The sequence below is a fragment of the Candoia aspera genome, chromosome 2 (assembly GCF_035149785.1).
Source record: "Candoia aspera isolate rCanAsp1 chromosome 2, rCanAsp1.hap2, whole genome shotgun sequence".
NCBI classification, from domain to species: Eukaryota; Metazoa; Chordata; class Lepidosauria; order Squamata; family Boidae; genus Candoia; species Candoia aspera.
In genome coordinates, this window is record NC_086154.1 from 246,855,989 (window position 1) to 246,869,535 (window position 13,547).

Below are 13,547 nucleotides of genomic sequence, written 5' to 3' on the forward strand. Positions count from 1 at the left end.
CCAAGGATATAATTTTTCTCCAACAATTAATCAAATCTTTAAGAAAATCTTTTCTGATAACAGATTCTAAACTAAACAAACTTTAATACTTTCAAAACTTATTAAAAACCAACTCATCTAAATTTTCTGCTAGTTGCGAGGCAGGTAGCACCTAGCGTGGACCACAACCCCATCTAGCTTGTGGGCCTGGGCTGCATAATAAAGGAGAAAGCAATTTCCCATTTTTCCTTATGGCCTGAGCCATAGGGAAAGACCGTGTTTTTTTTTTCATGCATAGTCCTAGGGGTCTTGCTGCTGAACAGTCCAGAAACTAACCATGTGCTCTGCTGATGGACTTCACCGCCACCCCATTAATAAAGGTAGGTGACAGTTAAGCTGGACCAGTGGTTCCGGCTTTAGCACCGCATTCAAAGAAGTGGGCATCTACTGTATTTATGGAGCAGCTCTTTTAGATCAAACTACCCTACAGCTGTGGTTGCTGGTAGTATTAACCCTTAATTACCACTGCTTTACCCTCTAATTTGGACGAGCCAGTCCTCACGCTGTTTCTAAAGGAGAAGAACTGAGGGGCAGAGCCAAAAAATGAGCAGCTGTGGAAAACATAAATGGTGACCTTAGAATTTGTTCTGTGATAAAGCACAGTGGATAAGGCAGGAGCTGTTCCCACCCTCAGAAGCCCTGGGCTCCATAACTAGGGCCAGAATGGCTTAATGGTGAAAGTCTTGGACTAGGACCAGAGGGAACAGGTCCAGGTCCCCCCTCAGCCAGAGACCCACTGGCGACTTGGGCTTGTCACTCTCTCTAAGCCCAACCTACCTCACAGAGCGGGGAAAAACTGGAGGAAGGAGGCCTGTGCTGTGCCTCCTCGAGCTTTTGAGGAAAGGCAAAATAGAAATCTAACAAATAAACAAAATAAACAGTGCAAGCTGCTGCAGATCTGAGCCATTTCTTATTCAGGGGGTGAACTGTCCCCTGCAAATGCCATTCACTTATGAACCAGATGTGCCTGATAGATAGATCTGCCAGAGCTGTACGTTTTATGTATGGGGCACAGCAAGAAAAGCACCAGCCGTATGTAGCAGGGCTGGGATTTGGCTGGATTGTCCTGTAATTAAAATAGTAATCGTTGTGATGCTCCCTATCAAAGCATTCGGCATGACTGAAAGAGCACAACATCCAAAGGAAAAGAGAATGGCAAATGGTCCCTTTTGTTTTGCTTTCACTTCACTTCTGATTCGTTCTTCCAGGTGTTTCGTGGGAGAAGTCCTCACTGTGCAAGATCAGTCCGTTTGTTGCTGCTGCTACACAACGGTATCTTCTGTGTGACAGATTTCTGTCTATTACTTTGTCCCGCAAGTGTTAATGTTCTTCCCATTCGCTGCATCTTCAACTAGTGAAATATGAAAATCTGTAGAAAGTGTGAAGTGGGAAATGCAACCTACCAGACCTCTCATATACTGTCTGTTTGTATGCAGCGCTATTTCTTTCATTCCCCCTGCCAGAGAGAAAAAGAAAGTGATTGAAGGCTTTTATAAAGTTCTGTAAGACATTTTCTGGCCTTAAAAACAAACACCCTTCAGGGTGGCTCTCAAAGCAGATTCATTAAACTTCAGTAAGTTCCGTTTAATACGGTAAGACCAAATGCCAAATGAAACAAAATTCATTATATTACGGAAGCACCTTGGAAGTGACTGTTTTCCAACCTAGATATCGTCCCATTTTGCCCTGCGTCCTCCAGGCATTTAAAAGTGAGGGTGGAGATCAGTAGGAACATGAACTGTCTCGGTCCACCTTTTCCACCCTTCAATGCCCCCCAGATTGATGGGGAAGGTCTGAAAAGGATCTGCAATTGCTTCTGGATAAACATTTTTCAATGGGCTGGAAAAACTAAAGGGGAGATCATAAATCTTTCCCCTAACAAAGGTAGTCAATGCAGGAGTGTTTTGCTGTGACTGTTATGAAAAACAGCACTAAATGTTACAGTGAACATCTTGTCCTTGAGGGCTGTCAGTTCCAAGACAAGGGTTTTCCCTGCATTTTGTTTTATCAGGCATTATTCCAAACATACATGGGGAAGGAAAAAGACAATGTGGAAAAAAACAACTCAGGGTGAAATCCAGAGTTATGTGAGCAGATGTCCATTCATCAATATGTGTGTGAGAGAGAGTGTGTGCGTGCGTGTGCACGTCCGTGCAGTGCCTTTGAGTCAATCTTGACACTTGGTCACATGGACACGTCCCTGCAGTTTTCTTGGCAACATTTTTGGAAGTGGCTTGCCCTTGCCTGCTTCTTCCTAAGGCTGGGAGAGAAGAACTGGCCCAAAGTCACCAGTTGGTTGTGTGTCTAAGGCAGGACTAGGACTCACTCTGAGTTGGGTTCTAGTCCAATGCCTTTAACTACCGCACCCAATTGGCTCTCTTTCAGCTCCAACATCTATCCAAATCCTTTTCCAGAGGATCCCTCAATGCTCTAGGGAAAATATGGGAGACATAAAGGGGATTGTGGGGAGGAGTTCACTGGATACCATCCCATATTCACAGCTGTACTGAACCCTGAATGCATTTTCCATTCTTGTCTCAACCATCAAGCCAACACAGCATGGGAACAAACATGAGGATTGCCTGCAGCCACACCACTTTTGGACTCTTAAAGAGAACGGACCAATTTTTAGATTTTTGTTGTTGTGGGGGTGGGGACATAAAGAAAAAAAAATGCATACCTAGGGCATCCCTGAAAATAATAATTAAAAAATCAGGCTGATTTTTTCTGACCCCCCGCCCCCTTTAAATGGGGCCAAACAAATTTAGCAGGACTTACCAACATATAAATCCCCATTGATGTTCAACTGCCTCATCATTCCAGGAGATTTTCCAGTTCTGGCACCATAATCATCCACTGTTATCTTCCCGGATTGTCCATCCCTTAAATTGAGAAACAGGTATGTGCCCACATTCAAATTCTATCACAGTATAACTAGTTTAATGTGATAAGGAGTTGTACGTGTTTCAGATGCCTCCTGCTGATGGACGATAGCAGAGCTTAAGAAGGGGAAGAGGGACCTTCCGTTAAGGGAGGAAGCTGTAGTGCTTACAAAGTGGTACCAATATTTTTGCAATGAAGTTGCAAAGTGGACCCACATGCTGGCTATCACAAACTGGAGAAATGGGATTCCCAATGTCATTTGCAAAGATGCTTCATGCTGACACAATGTCATAACGTCTGTATGAAGAACTTAGGTGCCCTGGAGAAGACAACTTCAAACCACCATGTAAAATATTTCACGGGTATTAAAACACGATGCCTGAAATACAGCTTGTATTTGTACTTTTAAAAAATATTGAAAGTGGGTTTACGTATTGATGTTTCATGAAGAACAGAACTATTCAAGGATCAAGGATCACAACTCACCGAACTGCCTTAACTCTGTGCCACCTGCCATCATTGAAAGAGCCATTCACTATTATATAAGCAATGCCACTGCCCAGATTGTAGCTGAAAACAAAGGAAAAGCGTCACCGGATTCTAGAGAACAGACAGTCATGCCTAAGTTCAGTCCCTTTCATTAAACAACAGTTATTGGACAACAGTTACTTTTCCTTATTCTATTCTGATAACTGGGATTCTTTAGGCCAGTGTTTCTCAACCTTGGCAAGTTTAAGATGGGTGGACTTCAACTCCCAGAATTGCTGGCTGGGGAATTCTGGGAGTTGAAGTCCACCCATCTTAAACTCGCCAAGGGTGAGAAACCCTGCTCTAGGCAGATTACAAGGATATTAAACGCATTCAAAACAGTAAAACTATAGCAATTATAAAAACAAAAACAGTGAAAGAGCAAAAGAAAGAAAAATGACAAAATATGGATTATAACTGACATAGACCCAGGATAGGTGTTCTCTTGAGATTAAGGCTGCACTGTTATATAAATCCAATGGCATTTCCTAATATGTGTGCACAGGATTGTGTAGAAAAAGATTGGTAAGGAGAGATCTTGTAGCCCACTGACACCTCCTTCCCTTTCATGACTGAAACCCTTCTACTTAACCATAGTTCCTCTGGCAGCACTATTAACTGCACAGCAGAACTTCCAGCATTTGAAACCAAGAGGAAGGAGAGCTGTTAGGGACACAGCATAATATTATGATCTGGTCTTGATTTCCATATAGCTGTTTGATGTACTTGTGCAGCTGGAGCAAAGGCAGAGGAACCACCAAAGAGGCTGCTTTTGGATAGGAAAGAACATGGTTATTTGCAAAATAATAAAGTTACTATTACTAACAACAGGTGCCATGGAAAATGATTCTCACTACAATGATTTAGTTGTCTTACTAATTTATGATAATGCTTTGGTGCATGACTGAGACATGGAATGAGTTAAATAAAATATAAAATTAACCAGGGATATCTCATCTTCATCTACTTCTCCATTAACAAACTTGCACTTTCTTTTTTTTGTCCTTTTCATACTTTCTGCTATTTGAGATTTGTATGAACCGGAAATGGTTTTTTATAATTCAGTCTATTACCCAGAACTCTGTATGCATCCAGGCACATATTATTTTCCTCCCTAAAGGATTATCTTTTCCAGGAAGGGACTGGGAACAGATATCTAGGGCTTATTATTACTAACACTTCCTCTCTCATCACACTGAGAAATGAGCCACCATCCCCAAACATTTTCACTGGATGCTGGAGCCTGTCTGATTCTGAGACTAACCCTTCTTTAAACAAACAAATAACCATTACAGACATTCTGTAATGGCTATTTGTTTGTTTAAAGAAGGGTTAGTCTACAGGACTCCTTCAATTCATTTCTAGAAATGGGCAGCTCAATTACGCAGAAAAAATGCCATTCGTTCACAATTCAGAAGGCAGGAATTATGTAAATATCACAGCTATACCTGTTCCAAGCTGGTGGATAGCCTACCTAAAGACCAAGGAACCATCTTGAAGACCAAGGGAGATGAAGTCACTGTTGGATCGCATTGGGCTGTCACCTCTCCATAACAATAGACCATCCATCAATGTAGTCTTAAACCTCATAAACACATTTGTTCTTGATCCTGACACTCTGTAAGGTGTATGAAATAATAATTAAGTGGTGTGGGGAAAATAACCTAAAATTGATTGCGATAACCTATTACTTCCTTCCTCTGCACTCCTACAATATAACATCAATCGGATAAGATATTTCTGCTAAAGATCTGGTTAGGCATCTCCCTAAAATGGCTTTGGGGAATAATGAATCACTAGCTGATTTGAAAAGTGCCAAATAACTACGTTTTTAAAACACACAACTGGTTTGAGAAAAAAGCACTGGGTTTTGTTTATCTTTGTACATATGAGTAAACCCTCTATGATGTGGTTTATATCCATATCAAAAGTAGTTCTTTCATAGGCATGGTAAAAGCACATCTGAAGGGCACCAGATTAAAGAAATCTGAGTTAGACTTTGGCCTCTCACTGAAGCTTTGTATGTCTCCTTTTCTACCATATTTTCCTATTCAGCAGTGATAAGCATCCTGGTCCTTTAAACATTTTGGAGTTCAACTCTCACCCGTTCTTGCCAGCATGGCCTATGGCAGCTGTGTGCAAAATACTCAGAAGGCACTAAATAGCACTATGTGAAATCTGTTGGCAGTTTTAAAATAACAGTAAAATGGATTTTAGTCTAAATCTGGGAAGATTTCTAATGCTTTTAATATCTGCCATGTGCCTGCATAAATCCATAACCACTCACACATCCAAGAGCATTCCTGGATGACAGAGCTACAAGCAAGACTCAGGCTTGGACTGTATGAATTACCTTTTAAGGATGTCTGGACTGTCATATGTAAGGTAGCTGCGACCAATGAACTGTGGAATTTCAATGGCTTCCATCACAGCTAAAATATTAAGGGAAACTTAATATTAAAATTTAGGTTTTATGTATTCAAAGGTAGGTATCAGCAAACTGAGAAGGAAACACAATTCCTTATTCCTACAGGTCAAGCCTATTATTATAGGGATCTTATGGTCCTTCTCTCCTTTCAATAATGGTAGGTGATGACACATGAATTAGGAAAATCCCATTTCTTTGCTCTACATTAGACTGAAAGTAAGACACTTTCTCACCTGTGTAAATAAGTACAGAATTGTCTTAATTTTGTCTGAAGGGAGAATATAACAAGGAAGGAGGAAGGAGCATCTGCATGTGCTTTAGACCTATTCTTGAAGTCATCCCAAATACAACAACATGCTCTGAAGTGGTCTATGGACTACTGTGTCTGTTTTGGACTGAGCAAAGAGGAAGCAAATGGCTCTTGGAGAAAGAGGCAGGAGTAATTGTTGATGTCATGTACTGTATGTTGCTCCTGTATTGCCAGATCCCCTCCCCTATTTTATTTTCTTATAAACACATTCTTTTGTAATGAAGAGTTCTACAGGAAACGACATGCCATCCACTTAGGGTGCTCAGTTCTCCAATTTGTCCATTTCAGATGAAGGCCTATGCAGAACTGCTTCATTTCTTCCCAGGACAGGACAAAGCAAAACCTGTTTTTTCCTTCTCCAACCCTTCCCCTCCTCAAATCTGTACATCCCAGTACCAGGAAGAGCTCCCCCTTGTCCTTCATATTGAAGCTCTTCAAAAGCTTGCCCTTCAAACCGCTCAGCACAGCCGCCGTTTTACCAAGGAGCAACATTTCTCCCAGCACTTATTCAAACATCGCATAGAACATTTCAAGATTGTCTCCACTGAAAAAGATCACACCCCTACATTAAAGAGTAGGTGCTCCATGTCCAACCAATCACACCATCTCCTGGCCCTAAACCTCCGAGATAACAGCCAAAGCCAAGACTATCAACCATGTGATTGGTAACAGCCTCTTCATCTGAAATGGGACTGGTTTCTCCATGGCTTCTTCTGTTGTCCCCTCTCTTCAGGCTATTAGGACTAGTTGTCATTTTAGCAAAATGTTGCAAATGAGCCACCATTTGTTTAATCTTTCATTTTCAACAGGACAGTTACAAAGTCTATAGTGGATGTTGCACTGAAGCCATCTCCTCCTCCTCCTATTTAGCAAACCTCTTTTGCTGTTTCTCAGGTTTCAAACTGCCTCCCTCCCAAACGCAGAGTCTCCTTGGAGCCAGACAGGCCTCAAAGCCAAACCATATAATTGCAGCAAACACACAGTGCAGCTCTCACTGAGCAGAGGTGTTGTATGCTTGATTGCACTTTCATAGAAATAGTATTTTGTTTCACCAAATGGTCTAATCCAGATCCAGTCACTTCCTGTGACTTATATATTTTTTTAATTTTTAGTGTTTTAAGTCAGCTGTGCAAATCAACCCACAAACGGCACCACCTCTCACACTGTTTTATTAAGCCATTTGCCTACATATAGCTATGTTAATATTCAGGACATTTTTTACTAGTCACAGATAATAAAACAAGTAGCTGGGTATGAGCCAACTCACAATAATGCCAGTATACTCTAATCCAGGATATGATTATGAATGATATTACCTACAGATGCTGCAAAAAGCAGGTTGAATCATATGGCAAAGTTTAAAAAAGAGGCACACAGACACACAATCATAGGCATGCCCAGGGGACAAGAGAGGCTAAGTGATGAAATGTGCCTTGTGGTGCCAACTTTGCCCCTTATGTACTTGTGGACAATGCTACGACAATACAGAAGATACAAAGTGGCAAACATTGTGACATCACAGCGACCATTTCATTGCTTTGGTGCTATCGTGGCTAGCAGTGGACCTCTATGCAGTTATTCAACACATTTCACACAGATGTTACTTACTGTTCAAACAGTAATTTCCACATTCTTCAGTGGGTCAGCATAAAGCAGAAGAACATTCAGATTTTATTTTTCAGCAGAAAAAAAACCCTTCTCTATTCTAATGCAGTTTTCTGCATGCAGCCATTAAGCAAGGTTGGCTCACAAATTTACTGACTGGAACATTCCAACCCAGAATTTTGTTAGGGAAAAAAGCAGTCCAGTTCAAGTAAATGCTAGCCTTCTCCTGAACGTTACTGCAGGCTGTGGCTTTGCACTCACGCACAGGTGTCATCTATAAGAAAGCAAAACCTTGATTTGATGGCCGCTGCTGCAATTGGTATGATCAGATCTGAACAGTGGCCCTGCACTCCTGTAAAAGTTGCCACAGATCCCTGAATCTATAAACCAGACCAATGCTCTCTAGCTAAATAGGACTAACTCTTTTCAAAATTATTTGTTGGATCAAAATCTTCCACTCCAATTAATTCATCTTAAATCTGGCTTTGGATAATGGGTTTTGCACTTGCACTGGTCACTCAAAACACATCTGCTGGGGGTCGTTTTCTCTACACAAAATAAGGGTGGCCAAGCCTTTACTCAGAAGGCAAACTAGGTGTTGCTTCCTGCAACTCCTACTTCCTTGGAATTTCATCCACCAGTATATTTATTCTTGTTTTTTCTGCATAGGTGGAGATGCCTCCAAACAGAGCACCATGCTACAACCACCCATTCATTTTATTTATCTTTTGATTGGTAGGGATGTAAAAATACCTGACTCCAGATGATTCTGGGCCTCTAGAAAAGCCTATGGGTCCTATGTACATAAAGATTGTACATAAAGAAGACCTTGGAGGCTGGGACTCTTCTCTGCATCTTGCCACCTTTCCTTTTTTTTTTTTTTTTTTTAAATTAGAAGTATATTGAAAAAGTAGAGAAATTTAAAGTTTGAGAAACTGGCGTCTACAGCATTAACTGCAAAAACATTGCTGCCCATGAACACTTGCCTAGACCTGCATTCCTGTTATGCAGGGCTAGGCAAGTGTTCATGGGCACCAATGTAGAAAACATAACATTTCCAGGGACTTTTGTCTAGAAATTGTACCCCCAGTGGACATGTACTATGCAGTTAAGGGCATTCACTCTGATGAACAAATATTACAGTATGAAGAAATACACTCCCACCTACTGGATCATATATGCATTGCATTTGAGTTGTTGAAAAACTGAACTGACTTAACAATGCCTCTGGTTTAAAAGAAATCTATCAGCTCCTCGGAGTCCAAAGGGACAGCCCCCTTTTCCTTTTCCTTTTATAAAGAATCCTTTGGTGGTCTCTGAGGTGTGACTAAGAAAGGATTTGTTCTAGCTGTCAAATTACAAGAGACCCAAAGTGTAGCACAGGATTAAAAGCTGCATTTGCAGCAGAGGCAGTTAACACAAAGGCGGATATAGTTACAAGGCTATAAATCCCCTTGCTTAAGGGCATGAGCTGAATCCCACTGAATCAGGCAGGATGAAGCTTTTCCCTATCATACACTGGCAGCACAGAACTTTTTAATTCTGGCCCAGGAAGCTTCAAAATAACTTGAACTCTGAATTTCTGAAAAGGTATATTGGTTTAGGAAACTGTAACCACGGGAATTTGCAATTATATAAATTTGGCTTATCTGAAAGTGGAGAAAGATCAGCATAAGTTAAACAAATGGGGGATGGTATACAACAGTAATTACAGTGGGTGCAAAATTCAGGAAAAAAAAACATTCTGGGTGGCATTCTAGCCCCATGATAAATTTGGGAAAGCACAATACAAACTCAGCAGCAACAAAAACCAGGGGTCTTCTGGACTTGTTTCTGAGAAGTGCCAATTGTAATTTCCTAAACAAACTAACAAATCAAATCTATCTGTGCAAAATCAAATACAGAAAGAAGAAATTAGTTGATTACTTCATTACAGTTTTAACCCATATCTGCCTCTGTCGCTGCAGAAGATGGCAGACCAGGCATTCAGCTTGGTGAAAATCAAATAATGACTTCTCATAAGATTTATTTGCAAAGATAAAGTTTCTTAAGTGAATCCTGGGAGGTAGTCAGGAACATATTCCCCTTTTCTTAATGCACAAATGCCATTGGTTAACCAATAAAGCTGATTTATGATTGACAAAAAGGCAATGAATTGCATTGATTTATTAACTATTCACATGATGTGATAGCTTTAAGAGGAATTAATTTGTGAAGCTTATGTCTATCAATGGTTATTAACCCCTTCTATGCCTTTTCACGACTGACATTTTCCTGCAAGATTTGGGAAGTAAAGTCATTTTCAGAATGAGTATATATATACAAGGAATTGCTATGATTACAGTACCATATTACCTTTCTGGCAGTTTTGCCCTTCAAAACCTAAAGGGCAATCACATTCATACCCATCTTTCTTGGGCACACAGGAACCCCCGTTGTCACAGGGGGCACTCACACAGGGATGGACTGCGTTCCCTAAGTTGATTCCAGCTGTGAAATCCTGCTTCATGTCTATCGTCCGGTCATTCAGAACTATCTTTGTTTAAGAGATAAGAAAGAAGCTTCAAAAAGTTTTCTATTTTAAATTCCTGTTTTATTACCTTATTTATTACTCATCAAGTTAATCTTAAAGAGGCTTTTTTTAATCAACCAAAACTAGAAGAGGAAAACAGTATTTGGAGAGGTCTAACATCTGTTTACTTTTATCAATACATTGCCTGAGAACAGTCTTCCGAAGGATTCCACTGTTTATCCTCAAGGGTTTGGAGACAAGGATGTAACATGAATGAGCTCTTTTGAGCTAAGTAACCAAAAAAACCCCTACTTAATTCCAATTTTTTAAAAAACAAAAACATTGAGTCAGATTTATATATTTGACCCCTGAGCTGTAGAAGAGTTTGAGAAGGTCAGATGTTTGCAAGACTTCTTGCAGGCCACACTGGAGATGTAGAAGAATCTTCTAGACAGAAGCTGATTTCAAAACAGAATCTTCCTGATCCAAAACTTATTTAATTCCTCATTTCAAGAGAAGTGTGCATTTAAAAGGGCGTATTGCAGCTGCCTATACAGTTTGCCTCTTCCAGCCTTTTTAGTTGATCAGACTACTATCGTTAAATGAATTGGCCTTTGGTACCCTGAAAGAATGAATTGAGAATCTTTAGGCTGCAATCGTATGTTCCTAAAAATTGCCCCAAAGGCCACAGGATTGTTTGGCTCTTCCCCTAAATCACTAAAGAAACTTCTATGGTGGCTCTTTTCTGACATCAAGAAGGCATAAGCAAAGCCCCTGGACATTCTCACCTCGAAACTGGCGACTGATTCATGCTAGCCCTGGAGCAGGTATCGATCAATTCCCTCCCTCTGGCTTCATAAGGACTATGTAAAATAAAACCAGAGGGTTGGGGGATGGTTTAAAAAAGCAATGCCTCGCCTTCTCTTCTTGGCTATATGGTTGAGTCAGTAGGCTTTGGATTTATCAGAGGCTCTGGCTACAGACTGAGCAATATCAAAAATGAATTAAACCTGGAAGATGCTCAGAGCATGGCCAGATACCTCCTACATTCTTTTCACTCTTAAAATGAGTACATCTGGGGCATGCCCAGTTCTGAATTCCATGTAATTCCATGTAAAAAGTTCAGCCCAATTTCTGCTTACTCTTTATGAGATCTGGATCTCATAAGAGACCTCTAAAAAGCAATCAAATCTAACAGATCTGGATCTTATTCTAACCCTAAAAATGTAAATGGCCAGTAGTGAATCTATTGTTTTGAAATGCAGGTACCTTCTGAATACTTCCAGAGAATGGTTTCAGAACACCGGAGTTCTTTTTCATGTCGTCATAACTTGGTACTCCACCTACAAAGATCTCAGGATTACATTTAATCTGTGTGAAAGCTCCCTGCCAACAAACAAACAAACGTAAAAATGAATGCAGGAGAAGTAATCCAAGCAGCATTTTATACCTCTAGCTGTACAGTGGATAATGGCTGCTTCTAGAATACTGAAGTACTGAAAACGCAAAATGAAAATGTGACAGTAAAGGTACATGTCTGGCTTTCCCACATACAAAATAATAAACATTTACCAGGAATGATTGCTCACAAACATAGAAAGCTGGCTTATTCTAAGGCAGACTCAATCAAAAAGTCTATTCAGTTCTATATGAGTTCTGTATTCTATATATGAGTACAACACTTGAACAGATCAACACTGGAACTTTTTTTTGCATACTAAGCACTCATTTCATTTTTGTAGTGCTCCTGAAATTCTCTCCCAAAGCCACCCTGGGTCCCACCCACATTTTGAATGTGACCCTCAATGTGCTGTGCAAAGCATGATGAAGCCCTCATGGCCACAAAGTTGCACATTTTTGGTTTATATTAACTGGCAGAGACCCTCTGGGATTCCGGAATTCTACAGAACAGATGATATCCCACTGGCTGCAATCAGATTAACTTCCAGGTTTTGGAGAATCAGGAGCAAGCTTGCTCCTAGCTTGGTATTAAATTATGGTTTCACCAAACCAACAAATCATTCTTTCAATCATAGGCATAAGGGAAGGTGAAGATAGAGGAACACATTATGTCATGCAGCAAGATGACGTGATGTCAGGGTAGCCTTGCTCCGAATAAGACACGGACTCACTTAAAGGGTTTAAGGATTTCCGGGTTTATTGGAGCAGAATGCATATGGAGAAAAAGACGGGAATGCGGGTGTGGTATCAGGGTCTCCCGTTTATACCCCGGTGGCGGACCTTGTTCTCCTCCACCCCCTATTGTCCCCCAAGCCAGGTCCGGATGGGTGATTAGCGTTGGTATGGGTCCGACAATGGGTGATTCGGGCGATCTCCGATGTTCCCCTTTGTCTCCTTGCCTTTGTCCGGTGCAGGTGCGTCCCCCGGGGTAATGGGTGGGAGTTCCCCCGATCTGTTAATGGTTTCCAGATCCTGTCCGAGGTGCGCTTCTATTGTCCTGTTGATTTATTTATGCGTTTGGGTGCTTAAGGGATGATGTGTGTGTTTAAAGGATAATGGTTATCCCTTCCTCTTTCCTGATGTGCATGTTCCCCATTGTGATGCACTTATGCCTTGCAACGGGGAACATGACACGTGAGCTCACCTAAAAGACACCGCAAGGGAAACAGATGAAGTCAGAAATGGGGATTTGAATGGTGCAACCCATGCTTTTATGCTGTCTGTCTTAGTTGACAGAGGAAGAGATAGGATGTCCATTTCATACAGCAAAATGTTTGGGGTTGACACCAGAAATGCTTAGGCAAGAGCTTGATTCTGATTCATCAGACTACCGGTTCACAACATCTTTTGGATGCATATTTTAGTACAAAAAGTCTAAACTACTGGATGTATGAGCATGTGCTGATTGATACAGATAAGCCTGTCTCTTGAGTCTTCAACAAAATAAAACAAACATATATATTTTTTAAATTTAAAAGTATTTTAAAAGTTTTTTTAATGTATTTTTAAGGGGACTTCTGGGGAAGAAATGGTGGACTGAAAATGGCTCTGTGAAAAGCAGAGCTGACAACCTCGGTGGAACGAAAAGCTGGCAAGTAGACTGGCTCTTCAATAATTCCTCTCTGGACAAGGGTAGGACTTGAGATCGCTCACAAGTGCTCCAGACAGCTACTCCTCATGAGGAGACTGCAAGATAGTGGTCTCTGGCATGGTTAGAGCTCTGGGGGGTGAGGGAATAACAATCTTGCTCAAACTGCGGTTGGCACCTTTGAAAGGACACT

The 13,547-nt window shown here is 40.9% G+C and overlaps 1 protein-coding gene across 1 annotated transcript in view; it reads right to left on the reverse strand.

The window, feature by feature from the left end:
* Positions 1–64: 64 nt before the first annotated feature.
* Positions 65–13,547, reverse strand: part of EGFLAM (EGF like, fibronectin type III and laminin G domains) — a 107,310-nt gene continuing 93,827 nt past the window's right edge. The window contains exons 17-23 of the mRNA XM_063291127.1: positions 11,575–11,691; positions 10,149–10,329; positions 5,804–5,882; positions 4,925–5,068; positions 3,409–3,492; positions 2,818–2,921; positions 65–1,495 (exon numbers count right to left, since the gene is read on the reverse strand). Coding sequence (XP_063147197.1) covers positions 1,341–1,495; positions 2,818–2,921; positions 3,409–3,492; positions 4,925–5,068; positions 5,804–5,882; positions 10,149–10,329; positions 11,575–11,691 — 864 coding nt within the window. The 3' untranslated portion in view covers positions 65–1,340. The remainder of the gene's footprint in view (positions 1,496–2,817; positions 2,922–3,408; positions 3,493–4,924; positions 5,069–5,803; positions 5,883–10,148; positions 10,330–11,574; positions 11,692–13,547) is intronic.